A 24,803-nucleotide genomic window follows, 5' to 3' on the forward strand; every position below is an offset into this window, starting at 1 on the left:
ATATATATATATATATCGGAATTCCGAATAAACTTAACCAATAAGGAATTTTAGCTTCAAGAGTATATATATCTACATGAGCTAAATTTTCAGGCCATTATTAAAGGCATACCCTTCCAATTCAAACACCTTCCTAGAACTCAGATGCTAGCTAATTAAAAATGAAGGTTCTAATTTAAAGCCACAAATTATACACTTAACAATAAGTAAATTAAAGAGGATAAGAAAAGCTAGACAATAAGGATTTACACTGTAAGATAACTCAAACTGAACACTTCTATGTTGAAAGTTCTCTTCTAGAGGCAAAACTAGTGAAACATAAATTATTAATCTATGAGTAGTTGAATACCAAGTCGTTTGAGGAGAAAAAACAATCCAAGTCCTTTATCCAATTCACGCAACAGGATAGACTAGTTCAGAGACTTCCATCTATAAATAGATCACAATATCTAAGCAATATTCCCCAACCATAATCACTCAAGTAACATTAGCAGAAGTACTCATAGAGATCTATAACATATATACTAAAATATCAAACATAATGAAAGGTGTTAACATCCTTTTAACACTTTCTGTCTTGGGTTTGGCAACTTTCATTGCCTCTGCCTATGACCCAGGCCCTCTGCAGGACTTCTGTGTAGCAATAGATGACCCTAACAAGGCTTGTAAGTATACACAGTTTTCCTTAATTTCCTTACCATGTTTCCTTATTTTTTTTACCACCTTTTAATAAACTATGTTCTCTATCTTATAAATGTTGACAGTAAATAGAAACTAACAAAAATTTCCTTTTGAGCAGTGTTTGTGAATGGGAAATTCTGCAAGGATCCAAAGTATGCCAAGGCTGAGGATTTCTTCTTTTCTGGGCTTAACATTGCTGGGGATACTACCCATAAAGTTGGGTCCAATGTCACTAATGTTAATGTGGACAAAATTCCTGGCCTCAACACTCTTGGGGTATCATTGGTTCGCATTGACTTTGCACCATATGGCGAAAACCCGCCTCACACTCACCCTCGTGCCACCGAAATCCTCGTTGTCGTGGAGGGACAACTCAGTGTCGGTTTTGTGACGTCAAACGGCCAAGACGGGAACCGCCTGTTCACAAAGGTTCTAAACAAGGGAGATGTGTTTGTCTTTCCAATTGGTTTGATTCACTTCCAGTTCAATCCAGGAAAGGTCCCAGCAGTTGCCTTCGCGGGTCTCGGCAGCCAAAATCCAGGGACCATAACAATTGCAAACGCAGTGTTTGGATCTAATCCTGCCATCAACCCTGAGATCCTAGCCAAGGCCTTCCAACTTGACCAGAAAATAGTTGAGGAGCTTCAGAAGAAATTCTGGGTAGCCAATTAGGGAGACCAAGAAACAACCATATAATAAAATTACTAGAATATGTTATGTGTTATGTAATAAATAGAATGGTCATGTGTCTATGCGCCATTCTCTCATTTCAGTTTATTATGACTGAGTTGCTGAGAGCATTGTCTCCGTACTTTGTACTGTACCTATAGATTTACGTGTGTTTTACAAATTCAATAAAGCTTTACTTTAGAAACTCTTGAAGTCTCTTTTAAGGAAAATGGAATAAAATGGTCGTGGAATATAGCAATCTCACATATATCGAAAAGAGAAAAAAACCGAGACCACTTGATGAAAACACTTGAAACAATTAGTATGATATAACCATTTGATCACAAATTTATGCCATAAAATCTGTCTCTCCTACTTCGTTTAATATTCTTTATTAGCACTGCCGTTTTATTCTAACGTAAAGAAGGCTGGTGTGCTTTTGTTTATTTATCTGCATTTAAAGAATTTTCCTTTGCCCTCTTGATATATGTTCAATTACTTCTCACTGACTCGTTGCCTCGTCCAATTTTTCTTTTTTAATCTTGGGTCGGGGATTTAGACTCTATATCTATGGTAGATTCAGATTTAGAATTATAAAGTTAATTTGATGTTGAATTACAGGCTATGCCGGTAATGCTTCCAATTTCTTCTTTTGCATTCTTAGAAAACTTTTTTTTTTAATTGTTTTTCTCTTTTTCTTCTTGCAAAAAAATAAAAATAAAAATAAAAAATAAAAAAGTATAGCTGCAAAAGAAGTTATCCTAGTAAGACCATCTCAAATGCAAATACAAATGCTAATTGTATATTTGCAACCATTTTTTTTTTTTCAAGTTCAATGAGTACCTCTCTCGTTTGTTAGAACTGATCAAGTTAATAAAAAAGGAGATGAATCCTTCGTCAAAAGAGTTAAGTTCCAAGGTAGGAACTATCAATTAAAAGTTCTAACAACAGGAGATTATCACGATGTAAGATGTTCCATTTTGAAAAATATTTTCAATTTTTATTTTGATGTTCAAACTTTTAAACAATATTTGATATAACTTATAAGACCGTTGCTTTAATTATTTGAATAGAGGCTTCAGGATTGTTTTTCGCAAAAGCAATTATGCCACTCGAGACTTTTTATGTGATGCTTGACTTTCTTAGCGTTAATGTGGAAGCGCTGAAAACTATTTACCTAGAGAGTTTTCTTAATTTTACCACTTCCTCAACTAAGTAAACATGTCATCCTAGGGTGTCGTTTTGTGTGCGTGCGAATAGTTCACAGTCCAATGCTTTTTAAAGAAGGCGTCAAAATGACAACAGATTATAAACGACGGAGTGGTTACGTCATTTGTTTCAAGAATAGAATCATAGATAGAAATATGCCTACGACCACCAGGTCAATAGGGATGAGATAGGGTGCGGTGGAACTTGGGTTTGAGAGAACACGAGTTTAATCCTGTATTTGTATATACCAAAAAATAAACATAGAAATCTGACAAAACGGCACTAGAACGACGATAAATAACAACATCAACAAGACACAGCAATAGAAAAAAGACTCCATTAGGGGAAACGCGTCTACAAGAAAACGACAACAAAATAAAATGATATCATTTAGGAAAAAGACAATAACATATAAAGCCATCTAAGTAAATAATACAAGAGTTAAACAATATCAACCTAAAAAACAGCATACACAAGTAAATGAAATCACCCGAAGAAACAACAACAATACAAAAAGGAATCATTTCAGTAAGCGACACAACTCAATAACTAAAATATTGATAATTCAAAGGCGTAAAAAACATGACGTTTGGTTCACGGATTCAGAATCATGATTCAGAACTATTATCGGTTTATGTGTGTTTTTTGCGAGAAAAAAATACTGTAGCGAACCACGAATCATTATTCAAACCATGGCATGAATCCTCATACCAAACACCCTGGAAAATGACAACACAGTAAGCAACGACAACACTAAAAACTGCTTTGTTTAAGTTAGCGACAACTCGAAAATGACATCATGAAAACAACACACTTTTATAAAAAAACATCAACAGCAAAAAATAAAACGACAATTATATATATAAGACAACATGAAAGCAACAATAAAATTGAAACAACAAAAGCTAGAAAAGCAAAATAAACTAAACGACACATAACTGAAAACGAAACTATCTAAAGTAAGCACATCAAGTTTCAAAGAACGCGTCATTCTGAGAAAAAGCCAATACATGAAAACGGACCCGTATCCACGACATGAAATCAAAATAATAATAAAAAAACAAAAATGATTGTAAAACGACATCAACATAAGAAATGAGTCAAATGACAACAACATAAAAAGCGGCATCATTTGTGAAACGAAAAAAATATGAACAATAAAATTATAATTAAAAACGATAGGAAAAAAAAAAGAATGGAAAACAACAACTTCAAGCGACAGAAGATACAATACGACAACAATAATGTGGGAAAAAGACGAATAGATCAAAAAGACGTGAAAGGAAATAAAGACACTGTAAGATAGATATTAAAAAAAAAAAAGAAAAAAAAAGACTAGTTCCAATTTGAAAATTTCCTTCCAGAGGAAAAACTAGTGGGAACTAAAATAATTTATCTGTATGAGTATTTGAGCACTTGATACATTAATAACATGATAGCTACTGAGTCAAAATCTACCAAGTCTTTTCTGAATTAGAAAACACAAACCAAGTCTTTTATCCACTTCATGAAGTAAGATAGACTACTTCAGACACTCCCATCTATAAATAGATCTAGAGCAGTGCAAACAAATAAATATATATATAGCAACCATGAAAGGTGTTCATTTCCTTCTCATAGCAGCTGTTTTGGCTTTGGCAACCTCCATTGCCTCTGCTTATGATCCAAGCCCTCTGCAAGACTTTTGCGTAGCAACAGACGATCCCAACAAGGCTTGTAAGTCTACATTTTTTTTCCCCCATTAATTCCCTCACTGTTACCAATTTTTATTCCTCAATAATTTTTCACCATGTTTTACAGTGGTATGGCAAATTGATACTAACGAAAATTTATTTCCTTTTGAGCAGTCTTTGTGAATGGGAAATTCTGCAAGGATCCAAAGCATGTCAAGGCTAAGGACTTCTTCACTTCTGGGCTCAACATTGCTGGAAACACTAGTAACCCAGTTGGTTCCGCCGTAACTACTGTAAACGTGGACAAAATTCGAGGACTTAACACTCTTGGGATTTCATTGGTTCGCATTGACTATGCACCATACGGAGAAAACCCGCCTCACATTCACCCTCGCGGCTCCGAAATCCTTGTCGTCGTGGAGGGGACACTCCACGTCGGTTTCGTGTCGTCTAACCAAGACGGAAACCGCCTATTCACCAAGGTTCTAAACAAGGGAGATGTGTTTGTGTTTCCTATTGGCTTGATTCACTTCCAGTTCAACCCGGAACATAAGCCAGCAGTGGCCTTTGCTGGTCTCAGCAGCCAAAACGCAGGAGTTATTACAATTGCAAACTCAGTGTTCGGATCGAATCCTTCCATCAAAGCTGATGTCCTAACCAGGGCCTTCCAACTGGACAAGAATGTTGTTAAATATCTTCAGAAGCAGTTCTGGTATGACAACAACTAGCTAGAGAAACGACAATTAAAACAGCCATGAATCTAGGATCTTTTGTGTTATGTAATAAATAGAATGGTTATGTGCTGTGCACCATTCGATCTCATTTAATTTTATGATTGATTTACTGTTGTTGGATTGTTGAGAGAAACTCGTTTAGTTTTTGTACTTTCTAAGTAGCAATAAATTTACTGTTTGTTTTGCAAATTAAATAAAAGGCAACTATTTTGTCGCATTCCGTTTAAGGAGTATGTTGGCTGCTTTCCACACAAATGAAAATGGACATGAGTTGCTAATCACACTTACCAAAAGAGAAAAAAACAGAGGTCAAAGTATGAAACCAAACCATCGTTATTGGCCATTAATTAATGTGTCCACCAATTTTCTTATCTGTTATAAAAAATAAAAAAAAAGAAGAATAAATAATTAAAAAAAGAATAAATATCCCGTTAAATTGGGGAAAGAAAGGGAGAGAGCGAGAGAGAGAGAATATCCGATATGTGCAGGCTACCAGCAAATTGTTTAGCTGCTACAAAAGTACTGATTAAAATGTTGTCTTCGTAATTTTTTCCATTAATTAATAAAGATTGTTGGTCCTTTCTCATTGGTGCTGATACCAGGAATGTAAAAGAAAGCAACCGACTAATAATTTAATTATAAGAAAAGGAAAGAAAAGAAAGCTTCATTAGGTTGAAAGGAACTATGATAATGTGGCCAGTTCCTTTTTAAAAGTTTCTTTCTAGGCAAAATTAGTGAAACTTTAAATATTATATCCATAGCTTCTGTATGCGTCAGGAGGGTACGTGTCTAGATGAACCTTGATCAATATGCTTGTTCGTCATTGTTATTAATAACTAGAAGAACAACGAAGACAAGTTTCGAATCATACTTTTACTTGCCAATTTACCGGATATAGTTAATATCAAATTAATTAAATTACCGAAGTAAAAATTAGAGAATGAACTCAGAGAATGTTTACGTGATTCTGTAAAAATTTACATTCACAGTATCACGCTGAGACATTAAACAATGCACTAATTAATTTCGATTACAATCACTAATAGACTTATACAATCTAAATACTCCGTCTCATAATTGCCGCACAGGTCTTGTAACAATTAGCTGGATCTCTTCAGCAAGCATCACTCGTCTTCAAACTCTGCATGATGAAATTCTTTCACTTAGTAGATCGCTCTCTTCCAAAACTCTAAGTACTTCTTCTGAAAAACAATGATTGGTTGACCTCCCTTCAACATTGTAGATCGTCTTTCTCTTGAAGACGACAAATTTGTCTCTAGAAGAACGTCAATTTCTTCTCCTAAAGAACACAGTAAAAAAGTCTTACCACGCTTTATCTCCAAGATTTCAACCTTCTTATCCTTATATATCTTTTTTTAAAATTGAATCTGAATCTGTCATGCTTCCACACAATAGCTTCTTCTCAATTTTCAAATCGATCCAATCTTAAATCCCAGAAGATAATTAATAACTTGAGTATTACCATAAGATGCCGACCTCTGTTTGGTAGAGGGATTCGTTCCCTGATTCGAATCATGATTTATGATTCGCTACAGTATTTTCTCTCACAAAAAATTCACGTAAATCGAAAATAGTTCAAATCACATGGTTTGAATCCTCCAACCAAACGTATAGGTACAAATTATAAAGTACATCTTAGTTGAGAGTAGAAACCCAAGCCTTTTGTCCGCTTCCTGAAGTAACAAAGACTTGTAATTAAGAGAATCCAGTGTCCACCTATAAATAGCGATGTCAAATCTGTAAATATTTCTTAAGTATTCTTGAACTAACTAGCCTCAATAGGGACTAGAGAGTAATTATCATGATTCCCAACAAATGTTTGTGCAGTACAGGAATTATCCCCCCTAATTCCCCAGGAGGTCATTTTGAAAAATGACATTTTTGGAGAGACAAAAACAAAATAAAAAAAGAGAGACAATCATCTATAACCGCGTCCACAATAATCTTGAAACCATCACTAGTTTTAAAAACGACACTAATTCATAAAAGCAGCAAAAGAAACGCCATCCTGAAAAATGATATTAGCCTCATGGCAAACGAATGCCTATCGGGAAACGATAAGAACATGAAAAACGACATCAACTAAAATAAAGACACCAAAACAAAAATGACAATCATTTTAAAAAAATAACAAAAATAGGCTAAAAAATAGAGAAAATTACATATTCTATCTTTTTAAGTACCTGAATCATTAAAAGTACACATTTTAAAAAACTCTACCCCTTTGACTAGTTTTAATCTAAAGGGTAGAAATATATGTACTAATGTAAGATGTAAAAATAAAAGGGCTTCATTTCAAAGGGTATTTTTAAAAATTAGCCCGAGAAGTATTGATATTAGCGTCATGAAAAAGGAATCCCCATCAGAAAACGACAAGAACATGAAAAACGACATCAATCAAAATAGACAGCAAAACAAAAGTGACAGTCATTTGAAAAATAACGAAAACGACAGAAATCATGTAAAATGATATTACGTACCTTGAAAACGCTAAGAAGATACATCAACCTAAAAACAAATTAAAAGTAACTACACCTGATCCTGCCAAATCGATACACATTCCGGATTATAGTAAGCTCTAGCTTCGACTAACTACGAAATGAAACACCACCACTTTCTACTAATAATTGTAATTAAGAGGGGAAAATTAAAATAGTCGATATTATCCAAAGCAAAAACAAATAATTCGGCCTTTTATACAAATAGAAATTTGACCGCAGCATTGGCAAGAGGCCTGTCGGAGTTAGAGTAGAAATTGAAAAGATTAAAGACCGCAGCAATAGAAAATAGACCACCAGAAAAATGGCTGAGCTATTGTACGTTGATACAATTTTCATAAACTAGAATGTTTTACTTGGTATTACGAGAAAAGTGATTGGAACAAAAAGGGACTACGAGTTTGACGTACAAGCGGAAAATGATAATAAGGTCAATAGTTTGGTAGACATAAGGATTCTAGTGATAGCAAAATTATACGAAGCTTTAAAAATAGACAAATTCGTTAGTAAGGTGCAGTACCATCCAATATTAGTAATAGCATGCAACGTCTATATATTTTCTTATTTATTTATTTATTTTTTGCTTGAATATTTGTTCTAGTATTTATTAGAGTACGAAAAATACAACTAAATTTAATATCTAGCTATAAATAGACAAGTTGTGCAAGCAAGATTTCTCACGCTCTTATTCCATGATCAGTAGTACAGCAGAAACAAAATGCAGACGCGCATAGCAGAGACACTTAAGAATGAAGAAGGGTAGTAAAATTGTTGATTTTGTTTTGGCATTTGATCTCTTGGCTTTGGCAACTCACATTGCCAGTGCCTACGACCCCAGCCCTGCGCAGGACTTCTGCGTGGGAGTCAATGAGCCCCAAAATGGTCGTACGCATTTCAATCACATAATTTTTAATTTTTAACTAAGATTTTGCAACAATCAACAGAAACATATATCGTAATACTTAGATTAAATTTTTTATGCATACAAGTTTTAGGTGTTAAAAAAGTTGTGATGTGTTAAGTTTTCCTGACATAATTTGATAGATTATCTATGTCGTAAATTTGTAATGGCTGTGACAGTATTATATAATATTTATGTTGTAGAGCTATTTGATTTTAGCATCTAGCTTGTAGTTTTGCTCATGATATTTTTGTATTTTTTATAATTTATAATGGGATTTGAATGCGGGGATAAGGGGGTGACAATCTAATTGAGATGTCTTAAGATTTTTTTTTTTGATGTTTTAACCACTATTCATTCAAAAAAAATTTCTTTAAAACAATTACAGGCCATGAAATCAGTGTCTCTCCCTTCTCATCGATTCTATTGACGACTATGTGTCGAGACTTTTGTAGAATAGAATGGTGTTATCTAGTTTTCAATATTTCCTAGGTATCCAAAACCCAAGACATAACTTGATTGGTCATTGAAAATTGAAATAAAAAAAGAGTACAAAAATATGAAACAGTTGGGAACCATCTTTGACATTGGGTATTCAGATAAGATGTTTCTTGCCATGCAAGCAAACAAAACTTGGTGAGGGAAAAAGAGAGTTTCAACGTGGAAAATGTACAGTAATTTGGTCATTTAAAAGTGAAGTAATTTCAATGAATCCATAGAGTGGTTACTAGCCGGCCCTCCTTCAAATTAGATCAACCTTTTAGGGCATGTTTAGAAAGTATATTCAAACTATGATTCTTAATTTAATGTTTGAAATTCAATTTTTTTTATGAGAGGAAAACACTATAACAGAATCAATGATTGGAATTTGAGAATACGAAACAAACAGACCCTTAGTTATTTTATTTGGCATTGTCTTTTCAATATACCCGATGTTTCGTGTAATAATAAATACCACTTAGAAGAATGGATACCTATAATACGTATGTTTGAACAGTTTCAACTTGCAATGTTTACACCTATCAACTACTCCACAATATGAAACTTGGTGAATACTACTTGAATATTCGTTCCAATAAGATACCATTCTTCCTTTACATTTGAAAATGACGATTTGCGTAAAAAATATTCTCCTGATCATAATTCACATAAAGACTTGTAATCAAGGCTGCGCCAAAATAAGTACCTAATGGAAGAGAAAATAATACCAATTGCCCTTCCTTGTTATCACTGAGTTCTTGATGTCTAACTAAATAAATATGCAATCTTAAAACAACTAAGTGTCTATATATATATATATATCGGAATTCCGAATAAACTTAACCAATAAGGAATATTAGCTTCAGGAGTATATATAACTACATGAGCTAAATTTTCAGGGCATTATTAAAGGCATACCCTTCCGATTCAAACACCTTCCTAGACTCAGATGCTAGCTAATTAAAAATGAAGGTTCTAATTTAAAGCCACAAATTATACCCTTAACAATAAGTAAATTAAAGAGGATAAGAAAACCTAGACAAGAAAGATTTACACTGTAAGATAACTCAAACTGACCACGTCTATGTTAAAAGTTCTCTTCTAGAGGCAAAACTAGTGAAACATAAGTTATTAATCTATGAGTAGTTGAATACCAAGTCTTTTGAGGAGAAAAAACAATCCAAGTCCTTTATCAATTCATGCAACAGGATCCCCTCACGGATCGTTACAGTTATCTTAACTTTCAAACATTTACCTCTTAAAGAATGCGAAAAATTGTTAAACTTGAAATACTTTACTTTGAATGACTTAAAGAAAAGCCTAGTTTTTTTTTTTTAAATATATTATCTTTAAAATTTTTGAACTTTCTCAAAGAAAAATAAAATAACCTTCGGTTCAACATAATTATTAAAATCTATAAAGTCTAAAATATTCTTCAAATCAAAACCACCGTAAACCAAAGTTCCAAAACAATAAAAGTATAAAGTAAAAAACTTTGTTTAACATTACACACTTTTATCCCATGATTGTTTCTCCCATTTTCTTATCACGCATAGCTCGCATCCGCTCTAATATTCTCCATGGCTACATCTTACCCTTTAGATTATCTACAACATGAAATAACTTATATAAGCAAGGGCTTAGTAAGACACTTAATTCTCACAACTTTAAATGAACATTTTTATTCATTAACAATAAACATCATCATGAGAATAATTATTTTTGAACATGTTTAGACTTTAAAATCCATCATATATTGGGCCCGACGTTGTACCATCATAGCGCGCTAGCCACGGGAAGCATAGGGTAGCAAATCCCATATCAACCATGGCAATAAGACCGCTCACCAGTCACCATCAAGGGTGTACAACGCCATTTAAAAACATAAAAATACATATATACATTTTTCTTCAAAACGTCATCATAAGAGAATTATTAAAAACGTCATAACATCATCATAAACATCAAAATCATATACTTCTCAATTCTTCAATTCATGTTGCAGGTGAGAGTGTACTTACTTGAGCACCTTACTTAACCTTTTTAAATTTCACAACGGTGATGCGACGAATGAGGTCCTCGGGTGCTCGCCTCTCGAACCGTTCATGCCATAAATCATAAATAAGATTATTAAAAAGCCTTAACATCTCATCAAATACATTAATCATGTTAAAACAACATTTAATATACCATTTTCACCATTCATTAACATCAAGACATAAACACCCACTGATTACACAAAACCACAAAACCTAATAAAAACTGGTAGCCTGACCTTTACTCCTTAAAAAACTCATAATAATTCACATAGAACTCCAAATGACCTGAAACCAATTTTAAATTAAAGTAGATATCTAGAGCTTTCCGATAGTATCTAATTTGTTAAAAACGGAGTTCGTTTACTCCCTGAAACCCTGTTTTAAAATTGGACATGAAACCTAGAGAAATTTCAGCTCTCAAACTAGGACGAAAATTCACCAAAAATTCTATAAAATACAAAACCATCATCCTTAACATGTATAAACAGCATTCCATCTATTCTTCAGCCCTATAACATGTTTCTAATACTTAAAGAAATATAAATACGTGCATATATGTACATCTTATACCTATAAAATGATGATCAAAAGAATCACATGATGAGTCAATCATATAAAAGATCATAAATAAATCCTTTGCATGTTTCTAGGTTGTACAAGAACCAATAGTTCCATTATTAATTCAATTATCAAAATTGCCAACCTCTATAGCATGCTTTTATGGAGATACACAACAAAACAATCAAATAATAACTATGACTAACATAGAGTCTAATAGAAATCTACACTCAAAATCATAGAATCAAAAATTTAGGATCATACCTTAACACTTTCTAAATTTTCTCTTGTGTGATTGATGAATTCAAAAAGGATTAAGAGGAAATGAGTTTGGTGGCTGATAAAATGAAAGTTCTCTTGTGGTGTTCAAGAACGTGAGAAAAGAGGAAATAAGGAGAAGAAGATGAAAAATCTCTTTGGGAATTGAGTCTCTAGAGAGAAAAATGGAGAGATATGAAGAAGAGGGCACAAGCGTGATAGAGAGAGAGAGATTTTTTTTTCCTTGCTTCAAGTACGCTGATTCCTCTTATTCTCTTTTGACCATACATATAGTTAATGCACATATATATGGCAAGGCTGGTTAAGCAATGAATCTGCCTATTTTTCTCACATTGTACGTATATGAAGTTGACTTCTTTTCATAAATAGGCGCAAAAGAAAAGAAATGGAATGAAAGCGTGAAATATATAACTCAATAAAGAATATTAATTGTCTTGGGTTGGGTGATATAGTGGCTGTCAAAGAGGTAGAAATCATTTTGCAAACCATGGTGAAAGTTTCTTTATACGGTTATTGACTCCAAAGGCATTAAACCAATCCCCACCCTTAACAATTCAGCATAGAACCAATCATCACCAACAAAGTGCAATAACAAACGGTGGTTGGCCATTGATATTTTAAATATATAATATATATACATAACTATATAGTATACCATAAAATTGAACGTATATGTATTTTGTAATACCATATATCAATATAATTTATTAATGGTGTTAGTACCGGTTTTAGTTTTTTAACACTTTATAAGACAATATGAATAATACATAAACATAAAATAAAAGAATACGAGAGAAATGGTATCACGGTTCGGTAACACCCTACTCCGCGGGGCCACGCCCAGATGATGAACAATCCACTAAGAACTCTTTTACAATTCAATTGGACTTAATCTACCCGAGACTCCCTCTCTAAGAAGACGCATATGAACTTGCAATTTTCCCAATGGACTTGAACAGCGAGATCCCCTCAACTTTAAACATTGGAATCCCTCCAACTAAGTTTTTCTCCCGAAAAACACTCAAATCATCTCTCTCAATACAAGTGCTCACCCCTGTCTCACAACCCATCAAAAACTCATCAAGAGGCGTACAAAGACTTAAGGGACACTTTCAATAAATAAGCAAGCTGTGAATAGCTTTACACATCTTCAATTAATTTGCTGAACCATATCTGTTGTAGATCTTGTTGCAACAAAACTGCAACATAGCTGTTACGGCCAACTTTCCCAAAACCAGACGAATCAATATTCTTTAATTATGAAATCTTCCCAAAACTGATATATGAACCTGGACACGTTCTTAAGAGGCAGAGGAAGATCATCTAGCTATGAAATCTCAATCAAGAATCAATCAAATCAATTTTTCATCTTTGAATCAATAGTTGACTTAGAAAAATAGAAACTAAAACAGGTTTCTGGATTTTTTGAAACCTGCCAAAAGAAACTTGCCAGCTGCATAGACATTTCCAAACGCAATCATCCCAGCAAAACATTCCTAAAATAATGCCAATCAAATCCGATTACAATCAATACAAAAATTGGGAAACAAATCCCAACAATCTCCCCCTTTGGCATTGTTTTGGCAAAACTAATAATAGCTACTAAAACACAATACTTTTTGAACAAATCAAGTTTCCAGACTACTTACTCCCCATTTTTGACAAAAATAAGCCAAAAATTCTAGAAACTGAGCAACACCTTCTTGCAAATCGCTCCCCCTGAATCCTCCACGAGTCATACTCCCCCCTGAATATGGTATTCTCCGATGTATATTCCTTTTATCACCTATCAAGAGCTTGAAGTGACCATTATCACAATACTCAAATTTATTAGTACATGCTCTAAAAGAAGTATAAGCCCCAAGACAACTTAAATTAAATTTCCTTACGCACACATGTCTAGGAAATTTATTTTGCACATCAATCTTTGCTTTAGGTGTCCTTCTTGTGAATGCAAAATTTGGTGGATTAATGATCATACCTCTTTTTAAAGCATTCAAGTATTTGTAACATCTAGGTCTAATGTGGCTAGGCAAATTACAATTGTGACAGATAGGAACGAACTTGTTTGTTGCTTGTCTTGATACAACAAACTTCTTGTCTAATCTTACCCGAGATTTCTTAAAAGGCTGCATCATAGTACTGGTGGCTCCTTTCATAAAGACAGTCTTCCCAAAAATTTCTTGACCCTCGTAGCTAAGGCCTGAATGATCACCACAAGTTTTTTGTTGTGAGAGTAAGTGATCCAATTTTGATGTGCCCGAGTTTAGCATCCTTAAATTCTTCTGGGTCTGCTCTAATTCGAGTCTGGTCTCAACAAGCTTTCCTTGATGCTTTGTTGCCAAGATTTCATAATTTGTTGCAGCTATCTTCAACTCATCTCTTTCCTTTGTTAAGACACCAACTTCATCTTCAAGCGATTTGTTTCGTTTGCAAACAACAAGCCATTTGCTGTACATCTTCTTATATGCCTCCTGAATCTTCCCAAGGCTTAGGTCATCATCATCACTGTCATCTTTAGTTTCATCCTCAAAATCTATATCATTAACAATTCCACCAGAGGTTGTTGCAGACGCTGTTGCAACAGACTCTGTAACAACATTATTGGTGCAAAATAAATTTTTATCCGTGAATTCATTTCTTACAGTGAAAGCCACATAATTGCTGGTGTGATCATCTACATCTCCTTGACTTCCACCCGAATCATCACTCTATGTAGACGCCATGGCAGCCGTGTTTCCATTCTTGAGAGTGTTTGCACACTCCGCTTGAACATGTCCGAATCCTTTACATTCTCGGCATTGTATTCTCTTTTTCCTTTTCTTCTCTTCAAACCGTTGAGAATTAAAATTCTTCTTTTGAGAATTTTTGTTATTTGAATTCTCTCCAAATCTCCCTTTCTTGTTGATCTTTCTTAGCATTTCATTGAATTTTTTGGTGAGTAAGGTAAGAGACTCACTCAAGTCCTCATCTTCGTCGGTCTCATCTTTGATGGACATATCATCATAATCTGCATTAAGAGCAATGCCTCTACTTTTATTTTTAGCCTTAAAGTTCATCTCAAAGGTTTGAAGATTACCTATGAGTTCATCAAGTCTCATCTTCTCCACGTTTTTTGCTTCTTCGATGGCTGTCACTTTTTAAGTAAAATGTGTCGGAAGTGATCTCAAGGTCTTTTTCACCAATTTGGCGTCAGAATATTTTTCTCCAAGGGCGAAGGCTTCGTTGGCAATATCACAAAGCTTTGAGTTGAAATTGACAATGCACTCATCCTCCTCCATTCGTAAACATTTAAAGCGAGTTGTGAGTATTTGAAGCTTTGAAGCCTTCACAGTATCCGTACCTTCATGCGCAGTTTGAAGAATGTCTCAAGCTTCTTTTGCAGTTTCACACGTGAAAATCAATTTAAATTGATTAACATCCACAGCATTAAAAATGGCGTTCAATGCTTTTGAATTACTTTTTGCTAGCTTGTCCTCATCGCTGGACCATTTCTCTTCTGGCTTAAGGACGGTATTGCCTTCATCATCTTTAGTTGTTGGATGAGTCCATCCGGTTAAGATAGATCGCCATGCCTTCTCATCAATAGCTTTAATGAAAGCTTTCATGTGAGCGGTGGTTTGTTCACAAATCCTCCTTCTCTCAAGACATCCATTCCTGCAAAATAAACCAGTACACCAGGACCTCACCGAAATACACTACAGTGACCCGCTCTGATACCAATTGTTAGTACCTGTTTTAGTCTTTTAACACTTTATAAGACAATATGAATAATACAGAAACATAAAATAAAAAACACGAGAGAAATGGTATCGCGGTTTGGTAACACCCTACTCTGTGGGGCCATGCCCAGATGATGAGCAATCCACTAAGAACTCTTTTACAATTCAATTGGACTTAATCTACCCGAGACTCCCTCTCTAAGAAGACGCATATGAACTTGTAATTTTTCCAATGGACTTGAACAGCGAGATCCCCTCGACTTTGAACATTGGAATCCCTCCAACTAAGTTTTCCGCCCGAAAAACACTCAAATCATCTCTCTCAATACAAGTGCTCACCCCTGTCTCACAACCCAACAAAAACTCATCAAGAGGCGTACAAAGACTTAAGGGACACTTCCAATAAATAAGCAAGCTGTGAATAGCTTGATACATCTTCAATTAATTCGCTGAACCACATCTGTTGCAGATCTTGTTGCAACAAAACTACAACATAGCTGTTACGGCCAACTTTCCCAAAACCAGACGAATCAATCTTCTTTAATTCTGAAATTTTTCCAAAACTGATATATGAACCTGGACACGTTCTTAGGAGGCAGAGGAAGATCATCCAGCTATGAAATCTCAATCAAGAATCAATCAAATCAATTTTTCATCTTTGAATCAATAGTTGACTTAGAAAAATAGAAACTAAAACAAGTTTCTAATTTTTTTGAAACCTGCCAAAAGAAACTTGCCAGCTGCATAGACATTTCCAAACGCAATCATCCCAGCAAAAAATTCCCAAAATAATGCCAATCAAATCCGATTACAATCAATACACAAATTAGGAAACAAATCCCAACAAATGGTATTAAATAAACACACATATCCATCAAATCAGCATATAAAATTTAACAATTTGGCATGAACTTGTTCTTACACTACGAGTCCTCGTCGCATTCACCTGTAAAATATACTCAACATAATGTTAGAATTAATTATATATAACACCATAACATTATTCAAGTTAACTCCTAACATCTACTTTTAAGAATTTTATTGGTTTAGAAATATGGGTGTTACAATAGACTAGTTCAGAGACTTCCATCTATAAATAGATCACAACTTCTAAGCAATATTTCCCAACCATAATCACTCAAGTAACATTAGCAAAAGTACTCATAGAGATCTATAACATATATACTAAAATATCAAACATAATGAACGGTGTTAACATCCTTTTAACACTTTCTGTCTTGGGTTTGGCAACTTTCATTGCCTCTGCCTATGACCCAGGCCCTCTGCAGGACTTCTGTGTAGCAATAGATGACCCTAACAAGGCTTGTAAGTATACAGATTCAGAATCATGAGTCAGAACCATTCTCTGTTTACGTGTGTTTTTTGTGAGAAAAAATTCATGATTCGAACTATGATATGAATCCTCATAACCGAACACCCTAAGATGACAACACAGTAAGCAACGACAACAATAAAAACTGCTTTGATTAAGTTATCGACAACACGAAAACAACCTCATGAAAACAACACACTTTTATAAAAAACATCAACAGCAAAAAAGCAAACCACAATTATATATATAAGACGACATGAAATCAACAATAAAATTGAAACGACAAAAGCTAGAAAAGCAAAATAAACTAAACGACACATAAACAAAAACGAAACTATCTTAAGTAAACACATCAAGTTCCAAAGAACGCGTCATTCTGAGAAAAAAAACTATAGATGAAAACGGACCCTTATCCACGACATGAAATCAAAATTAAAAAAATAAAAAGGAAATGATTGTAAAACGACATCAACATAAGAAATGAGTCAAATGACTACAACATAAAAAGCGGCATCATTTGTGAAATGACAAAAATATGAACACTAAAATTATAATTAAAAACGATAGGGGAAAAAAAAAGAAGGGAAAAGAACAACTTCAAGCGACAGAAGATACAATACGACAACAATAATGTGGGAAAAAGACGAATAGAGCTAAAAGACGTGAAAGGAAATAAAGGCACTGTAAGATAGATATTAAAAAAAAAAAAAGAAAAAGACTAGTTCCAATTTGCAAATTTCCTTCCAGAGGAAAAACTTGTGGGAACTAAATTAATTTATCTGTATGAGTATTTGAGCACTTGATACATTAATAACAAGATAGCTACTGAGTCAAAATCTACCAAGTCTTTTCGGAATTAAAAAACACAAACCAAGTCTTTTATCCACTTCATGAAGTAAGATAGACTACTTCAGACACTCCCATCTATAAATAGATCTAGAGCAGTGCAAACACTTCTCATCCTTCATTCAAGCAACGTATTATAGCAAACACTTCTCAATATGGAGCTAGTTTGGTTGACTTTTGGTGGCTAATTGACGTGGTGTGTATGGAAAGAATCTATGGAGAAAATGTGCACATATAGAAAAGTGATTTGCTGCATAATTGATTTGAAGAGATTTAAAGTGATATCTTGGATATATTTAATTTGAAGTGTAAATGGTATTGATCTTGGTGTGAAAATAGTATATGCTGCATGTGCTCTGCAAATAAGTGCAAATCCGGATTGGTGTACTTCGGCTATATATTCATATATATGTGTGTACGTGAGGGTGTGTGGGTTGGAAGAGAAAACGTGGGCTTTTGTCTTTTATGGTTTTAAAAGCAATTCAAGGCCATATTACGAGGCATGAATTTTAGAGATATATTTTTTAGAAAAAGTCAGTGAGATTGTGCTTTTGAGTATGAAAATATTATGCAGAAAGAGCTACCTTGATGTTCTTTGAGAGAAAATAGAAAAAGGTGGTTCTTCGGGAGGAGGACGTACTACTTTCGAGAGAAAGTCTTCAAAGACGAGTGATGCTCGCTGGACAAGGCCTCTAAGAAGATTCTACAGCAGTGACTACATAAAGGAGGGAGTCTTTGAGTGTGTAAGACCGATTGATGCTTGTAATCTCTTTATCTTAGTGGATTGTTCACTGTCTGGGCGTGGCCCTGCAGATGTAGTTCTGCACACCAAACTGCGATATCAATTTCTTGTATCTTTTATGTTTCTGTTAATCTTTTTGCACTTATAATTTGTTGTTGCTGAATCAAAGAGAAAATATATCCACCTGCACGTATATGTCATCAGTGTTATAACTAGTGTTATAACACTCTTTGTGACACCCGGTTAAAAACAGACCTTTCATGTTGGATTATCCAGAGTTTGGAAACTGTGATTACTGTTTTGCTTTTGATCAATTCAATTAAGCAAATATTTAATTGGCCAGTGAGAGTAAGCATTTAGTTACACTGTTAAATTGGAGCTTACTCAACAAGCTAATCTAATAAGTTGGACGTAATAATTTGAACGCAAGTACATCACCGTAATTTAATTGTGTCTTTAACCGCTCCTTTGATTTTAATCATGATTAGATAATTTGGAGACACTAGAAGTTGGAAAAAAATTTGCATAGTTCATTTCAATCTATTCGTGTCTTTATCTCTTTTATTTCATTTGTGTTAAAGATATTTCCTTCCTTAGAGCATCTTTAATGTAACTTGAATTAGTGTACCAAAGCTTAATTTTAGTATTTTAATATGAAAATTATTCTCCAATAAAATGGTTTTTTTTTTAATTTATCATATGCTATACTACAGCCAAATAAAATATACGACAAATTTAGCATTTAATTGCTATTGCTCAATATGCTTATTTTTTCATTTAATCATTACAACATTTACATTTCTAAAATATTTTAAAATTAAAAGTTTACTTTACAACTTCCAAAACATAATGATTATGGCAAAAAATAAATGTAACATTTAAGAGCATCTCTAATACAATGCTATAACTAGAACATCTCCATGCAATGCTTGATGTGCCAATTGCAGATTTAATATTTGAGTGTAAAAAACACTTGCAGATTTAATATTTAAGTGTAAAAATACTCTCTAATACAATGTTATTTGTTGTGTCAAATTTTCCATTTGCTATATACTTAGTTGTAAATTTTCCACATGACATATGAAAATTCGACATTTGATTACTATTGGTTGAAATGTTTACTTTTTTCATGTAATCAATGCAACTTTTGCATTTTCTAACTATTTTAAAAATAAAAGTTTACTTTTACAACTTCTAAAGGTTAATAATTATTGAAAAAAAGTAAATTTAGCATTTCAAATAACATTATGCATTGGGGTAAAAATGAAAATAACGTAACATATCATAATTTTTGATGCTAAATATACAATATATTGACATTAGCATTTGCATTGGAGATGGTCTAAAATAGCATTATGCATTGAAACACAAATAAAAATAACATATTAAGGGCCAATTTGGCATTGCTGTACGATTGAAAATTTTTGATGTTGTTGTGCTCTTAGTAATAAGTTGCTGTGACAAAAAATATATAGATGCTTGGTAAATATTTTCACAAAACTGCTGTGAATAGAAGAAGCAAAAATTTAAGTGTTTGGTAAATTGTGTATGAAATTGCTGTGGAGATGTATAATGAAGAAAGTAGACATACTTTAGCACATATTTATAGTTAGTTTTATTTATATTTTTATGGTCAATATTCAAAATATAAAAAAATATAATTTCAATTTTATTACTTAAAATATTTTTTAAAAAATAAATTACTTTTATTGATAGGAAAAAATATCATCTACTAAATTTCCTACTTATTGTTGTTATTTTAAACATTTTGATAATTATTAGAAATATTTGACTAAAATTTAGCATAATATACTTATTGAAGATTTTCAATTTTTAAATAACTATTTTAAAAACACATATTTTTTTAATTTGGTATGAAAAAAGTGAAAGAGGTAGATTGAGAATTATGTTTTATTATTAAAGTTATCCTCGTAAATTTGAACAATGGCAGTAGAAGCTACTATGGAAAAGCAACTCATGACTTGCTTCTTAAATTCTACTATTTGACAGCAATTTTTAGAAACAACTTGTCAAAAGCAGCAATAATCAAACATCCTAATCTATTGTAACTTCTTTAGAAAAACTAAAAACATCTTTTAAAAGCAATGCCAAAAAAGGTTGCTTTTATATATATATATATATATATTTTACTAATATATCACAGACATTAACATTTGCATTAGAGATGGTCTTAATGTATAGGTGGTTAGAGCGAAGAGAAAACTTATGAAATTAAGTTAGGAGCCAACTAATTATTAATGATCAAAATGGTAGTAAGATTTACATATCAGAGTGAAAATCAAAATTAAACAATGAGCGTTGTCAAAAGGAGATTTTTTTCTCATTCACATTTCCTTTTTAGCTTGCTTGAAGAGCACTCTACATACACTGCAAGAATTTCGGTAGATTATGAGAAAGAAAGCGTCAAATTGAACAAAATCATATTATTTGTTCCTCGGCAGACTTTTTTTTCCTGGAAAATGGATCAAGATCAACTCAGAAGTTGTTATCAATATAATGCAATGAACTGTACAGAGCCGTTCCGAAAGGCAATGTCGTATAGAATGGGGTTATCTAGTTTTCAATATTTCCTAGGTATCGAAATGCAAGATATAACTTGATTGGTAATTGAAAATTGAAATAAAAAAAGTGTACAAAAATATGAAACATATACAGCTGGGAACTTTGACATTGGGTGTTCAGATAAGATGTTTCTTGCCGTGCAAGCAAACAAAACTTGGTAAGAGAAAAAAAGAGTTTCAACGTGGAAAATATACAGTAATTTGGTTATTTAAAAGTGAAATAATTCCAATGAATCCATAGATCGGTTACTAGCCAGCCCTCCTTCAAAGTAGATCAATCTTTTAGGGTCTGTTTAGAAAGTGTATTCAAACTATTATTCTTAATTTTGATGTTTGAAATTTAAATTTTTTATAAGAGAAAAACACTGTATCAGAATCAATAATTTGAGTTTGAATATATGAAACAAACAAGCTCTTAGTTATTTTATTTGGCACGGTCTTTTCTACGTACCCAATGTTTTGTGTAATAATAAATACCACTTAGAAGAATGACCACGTATGTTTGAACAGTTTCTACTTGCAATGACACCCATCAACTACTCCACAATATGAGACTTGGTGAATACTACTTGAATATTCGTTTGATTAGTGCATGAAAATGCACATTAAATACTGCTTTTAATTTATATAATATTAAAATATTTAAGCTTTAATTAAAACAATTCCATTATTTTTATTCAGAATATTTTTCATTAGAATTTGTCTAGTTGTTGTTTAATTATTTGCAGATAAAAAGTAGTGTAAAAAGCTACACAGAAATAAGCCATGAAAGTCATGTTTTCAACCACCCTGAGCCAAGCCTTTCAGCCGAGCCACACAAGCTAATCAGAGAGAGAGAGAGAGTGTCAGCTGTTTGAGCCACCGAGCCAAGCCACCCCATCAATCCAACACGCGTGGGCCCCAGTTTGTGATAGCCTACTGCAACACTTCCAATGCGCGTCACTAGCACGAGAACTCCTCAGCATGGGCGTTCCTTCCACACAACCATCAGCGCGCATCCCTGCTTTCCTCCGCGTGGGTCCCACGTGTCAGTGTGTAGCCTGCTCCTTTTCTTCGTGCGTGACAGTTGGCTTATGCGGACCCCGCACTTGCTCACGCCAACCTGCCTTTCCTTTCAGCGCGCGCCAGCTGTCCTCATGTCTGACCGGTGCTACACACTCCAACCATTCTGCGTGCGACACGTGTCGAGTTGTCTCTTCACTGCAATCACATTACGACACGTGTCCTTTTTGTGCTAAGTCCGAATTTCTTTTCCAAAAATCAAAGCAAATTAATGAATTTCCTCCTCAAATCACATATATGATTTCTCCTAATTTATGTGTAATTTTATTTTGTTTCTTTTTTTTTTATAATTTTTTATTTTTATTATTTGTTTCCTTATTTGACAGACAATTTCTGAACACTATAAATAGAGAGGTTAACCTAAGATTTTTGTAAGCTTTTAATATTCAGTTTTCTGTCGTATTGCTGTCACTCTCATATTTTCTCTCTAGAACTTGTGAGAATGTTTTGCAAACTAGGCTAGAGTTCTTCTGGTGAGGTTAGAGATGAACTTATGTTGAGTGACCCAATTCGAGCTTTTAATTCCTTGTGCTGTAAACTTCAACATCCGAATGAATTAAATCTTATCTATCTTTCTTTTACTTTTCAAAATATTGTGTGCCAATTTTTATATAAGTTCAGTCACGCTTTTATTATATAATTCTATCATGCATGTTTTTGTTATTCAAATTATTTTATGAGTTGTCTTTTACTGCAATATTGTCAATTTGATTTGTTGTTGATTTTGGATAATTGGTAATAATAATCTTTGTGATTTTAACGTAAGGATTTAATTTATTTGATCTTTTTATTTTGTGAATCAAAACTTGAATTGGTGAACGAAATATTAGGGATTCTCGACACCTTACCGTTTTTACTATTAAATTTCCTTCATACAAATTTTCTCCTTTTTATTTTATTTGCAACAAAAATCACAAAGACTCTTCTTTTTCTTTAATACACTTGTTATTTATTTTTTTTTCTAACACTCTTATTCTGTTAATCTTTCTTGTTTATTTTGTTATCTCTCTGTAGATACGACCATCATTCTGTGCTACAATTGACCGCTTGTGAATATCACTTTTGGGCATTAATCATCGTTCCAATAAGAGACCATTCTTCCTTTACATTTGAAAATGACGATTTGCGTAAAAAATATTCTCCTGATGATGATTCACACAAAGACTTGTAATCATGGCTGCGCCAAAATAAGTACCTAATGGAAGAGAAAATAATACCAATTGCCCTTCCGTGCTGTCACTGAGTTCTTGATGTCTAACTAAATCAATATGCACTCTTAAAACAAATAAGTGTGTGTGTGTGGGTCTATATATATAACTACATGAGCTAAATTTTCAAGGCATTATTAAAGGCATACCCTTCCAATTCAAACACCTTCCTAGAACTCAGATGCTAGCTAATTAAAAATGAAGGTTCTAATTTAAAGCCACAAATTATACCCTTAACAATAAGTAAATTATAAAGAGGATAAGAAAAGCTAGACAAGAAATATTTACACTGTGAGATACTCACACTGACCACTTCGATGTTGAAAGTTCCCTTCCAGAGGGAAAACTAGTGAAACATAAGTTATTAATCTGAGTAGTTGAATACCAAGTCTTTTGAGGAGAAAAATCAAACCTAGTCCTTCATCCAATTCATGCAATAAGATAGACTAGTTCTAAGACTTCCATGTATAAATAGATAACAATTTCTAAGCAATATTTCCCAACCATAATCACTCAAGTAACATTAGCAGAAGTACTCATAGAGATCTATAACATATATACTAAAATATCAAACATAATGAATGGTGTTAACATCCTTTTAACACTTTCTTTCTTGGGTTTGGCAACTTTCATTGCCTCTGCGTATGACCCAAGCCCTCTGCAGGACTTCTGTGTAGCAATAGATGACCCTAACAAGGCTTGTAAGTATAGACAGTTTTCCTTAATTTCCCACTATTTTTCCTTTTTTTTTTACCACCTTTTAATAAATTATGTTCTCCATCTTATAAATGTTGAAAGTAAATATAAACTAAAAAAAATTTCATTTTGAGCCGTGTTTGTGAATGGGAAATTCTGCAAGGATCCAAAGTATGCCAAGGCTGAGGATTTCTTCTTTTCTGGGCTTAACATTGCTGGGGATACTAACAATAAAGTTGGGTCTAATGTCACTCATGTTGATGTGGACAAAATGCCTGGCCTCAACACTCTTGGGATATCATTGGTTCGCGTTGACTTTGCACCATATGGCGAAAGCCCACCTCACACTCACCCTCGTGCCACCGAAATCCTCGTTGTCGTGGAGGGACAACTCAGTGTCGGTTTTGTGACGTCAAACCAAGACGGGAACCGCCTGTTCTCAAAGGTTCTAAACAAGGGAGATGTGTTTGTCTTTCCAATTGGGTTGATTCACTTCCAGTTCAATCCAGGAAAGGTCCCAGCAGTTGCCTTCGTGGGTTTCGGCAGCCAAAATCCAGGAACCATAACAATTGCAAACGCAGTGTTTGGATCTAATCCTGCCATCAACCCTGAGATCCTAGCCAAGGCCTTCCAACTTGACCAGAAAATAGTTGAGCAGCTTCAGAAGAAATTCTGGGTAGCCAATTAGGGAGACCAACAAACAACCATATAATAAAATTACTAGAATATGTTATGTGTTATGTAATAAATAGAATGGTCATGTGTCTATGCGCCATTCTCTCATTTCAGTTTATTATGATTGAGTTGTTGAGAGCATTGTCTCCGTACTTTGTACTGTACCTATAGATTTACGTGTGTTTTACAAATTCA

General features: G+C 33.6%; 3 protein-coding genes across 5 annotated transcripts; all 3 read left to right on the plus strand.

The window, feature by feature from the left end:
- Positions 1 to 477: 477 nt before the first annotated feature.
- LOC112093538 (germin-like protein subfamily 1 member 17) lies at positions 478 to 1,550 on the plus strand. Of its 3 annotated transcripts, none has more exons than XM_024172206.1 (2): positions 478 to 665; positions 797 to 1,550. In XM_024172206.1, the coding sequence occupies exons 1-2, from the start codon at positions 542 to 544 to the stop codon at positions 1,351 to 1,353; spliced, it is 681 nt and encodes a 226-aa protein (XP_024027974.1). In that variant the 5' UTR covers positions 478 to 541; the 3' UTR covers positions 1,354 to 1,550. The 3 variants fall into 3 exon arrangements, with proteins under 3 accessions (XP_024027974.1, XP_024027973.1, XP_024027975.1); XM_024172205.1 differs by having other exon boundaries at positions 800 to 1,550; XM_024172207.1 differs by having other exon boundaries at positions 478 to 653; positions 857 to 1,550.
- A 2,598-nt stretch (positions 1,551 to 4,148) lies between these two features.
- LOC112093545 (germin-like protein subfamily 1 member 17) lies at positions 4,149 to 5,088 on the plus strand. Its single transcript, XM_024172216.1, has 2 exons — positions 4,149 to 4,275; positions 4,407 to 5,088. Exons 1-2 carry the CDS (start codon positions 4,152 to 4,154, stop codon positions 4,958 to 4,960), a joined length of 678 nt encoding a protein of 225 aa, XP_024027984.1. The 5' UTR covers positions 4,149 to 4,151; the 3' UTR covers positions 4,961 to 5,088.
- An 18,687-nt stretch (positions 5,089 to 23,775) lies between these two features.
- LOC21412311 (germin-like protein subfamily 1 member 17) lies at positions 23,776 to 24,634 on the plus strand. The gene is made up of 2 exons (XM_024172204.1): positions 23,776 to 23,938; positions 24,068 to 24,634. Exons 1-2 carry the CDS (start codon positions 23,815 to 23,817, stop codon positions 24,619 to 24,621), a joined length of 678 nt encoding a protein of 225 aa, XP_024027972.1. The 5' UTR covers positions 23,776 to 23,814; the 3' UTR covers positions 24,622 to 24,634.
- Positions 24,635 to 24,803: the final 169 nt, after the last annotated feature.

Source organism: Morus notabilis, unplaced genomic scaffold (genome assembly GCF_000414095.1).
Source record: "Morus notabilis unplaced genomic scaffold, ASM41409v2 Scaffold7, whole genome shotgun sequence".
In the NCBI taxonomy this organism is placed as follows: domain Eukaryota; kingdom Viridiplantae; phylum Streptophyta; class Magnoliopsida; order Rosales; family Moraceae; genus Morus; species Morus notabilis.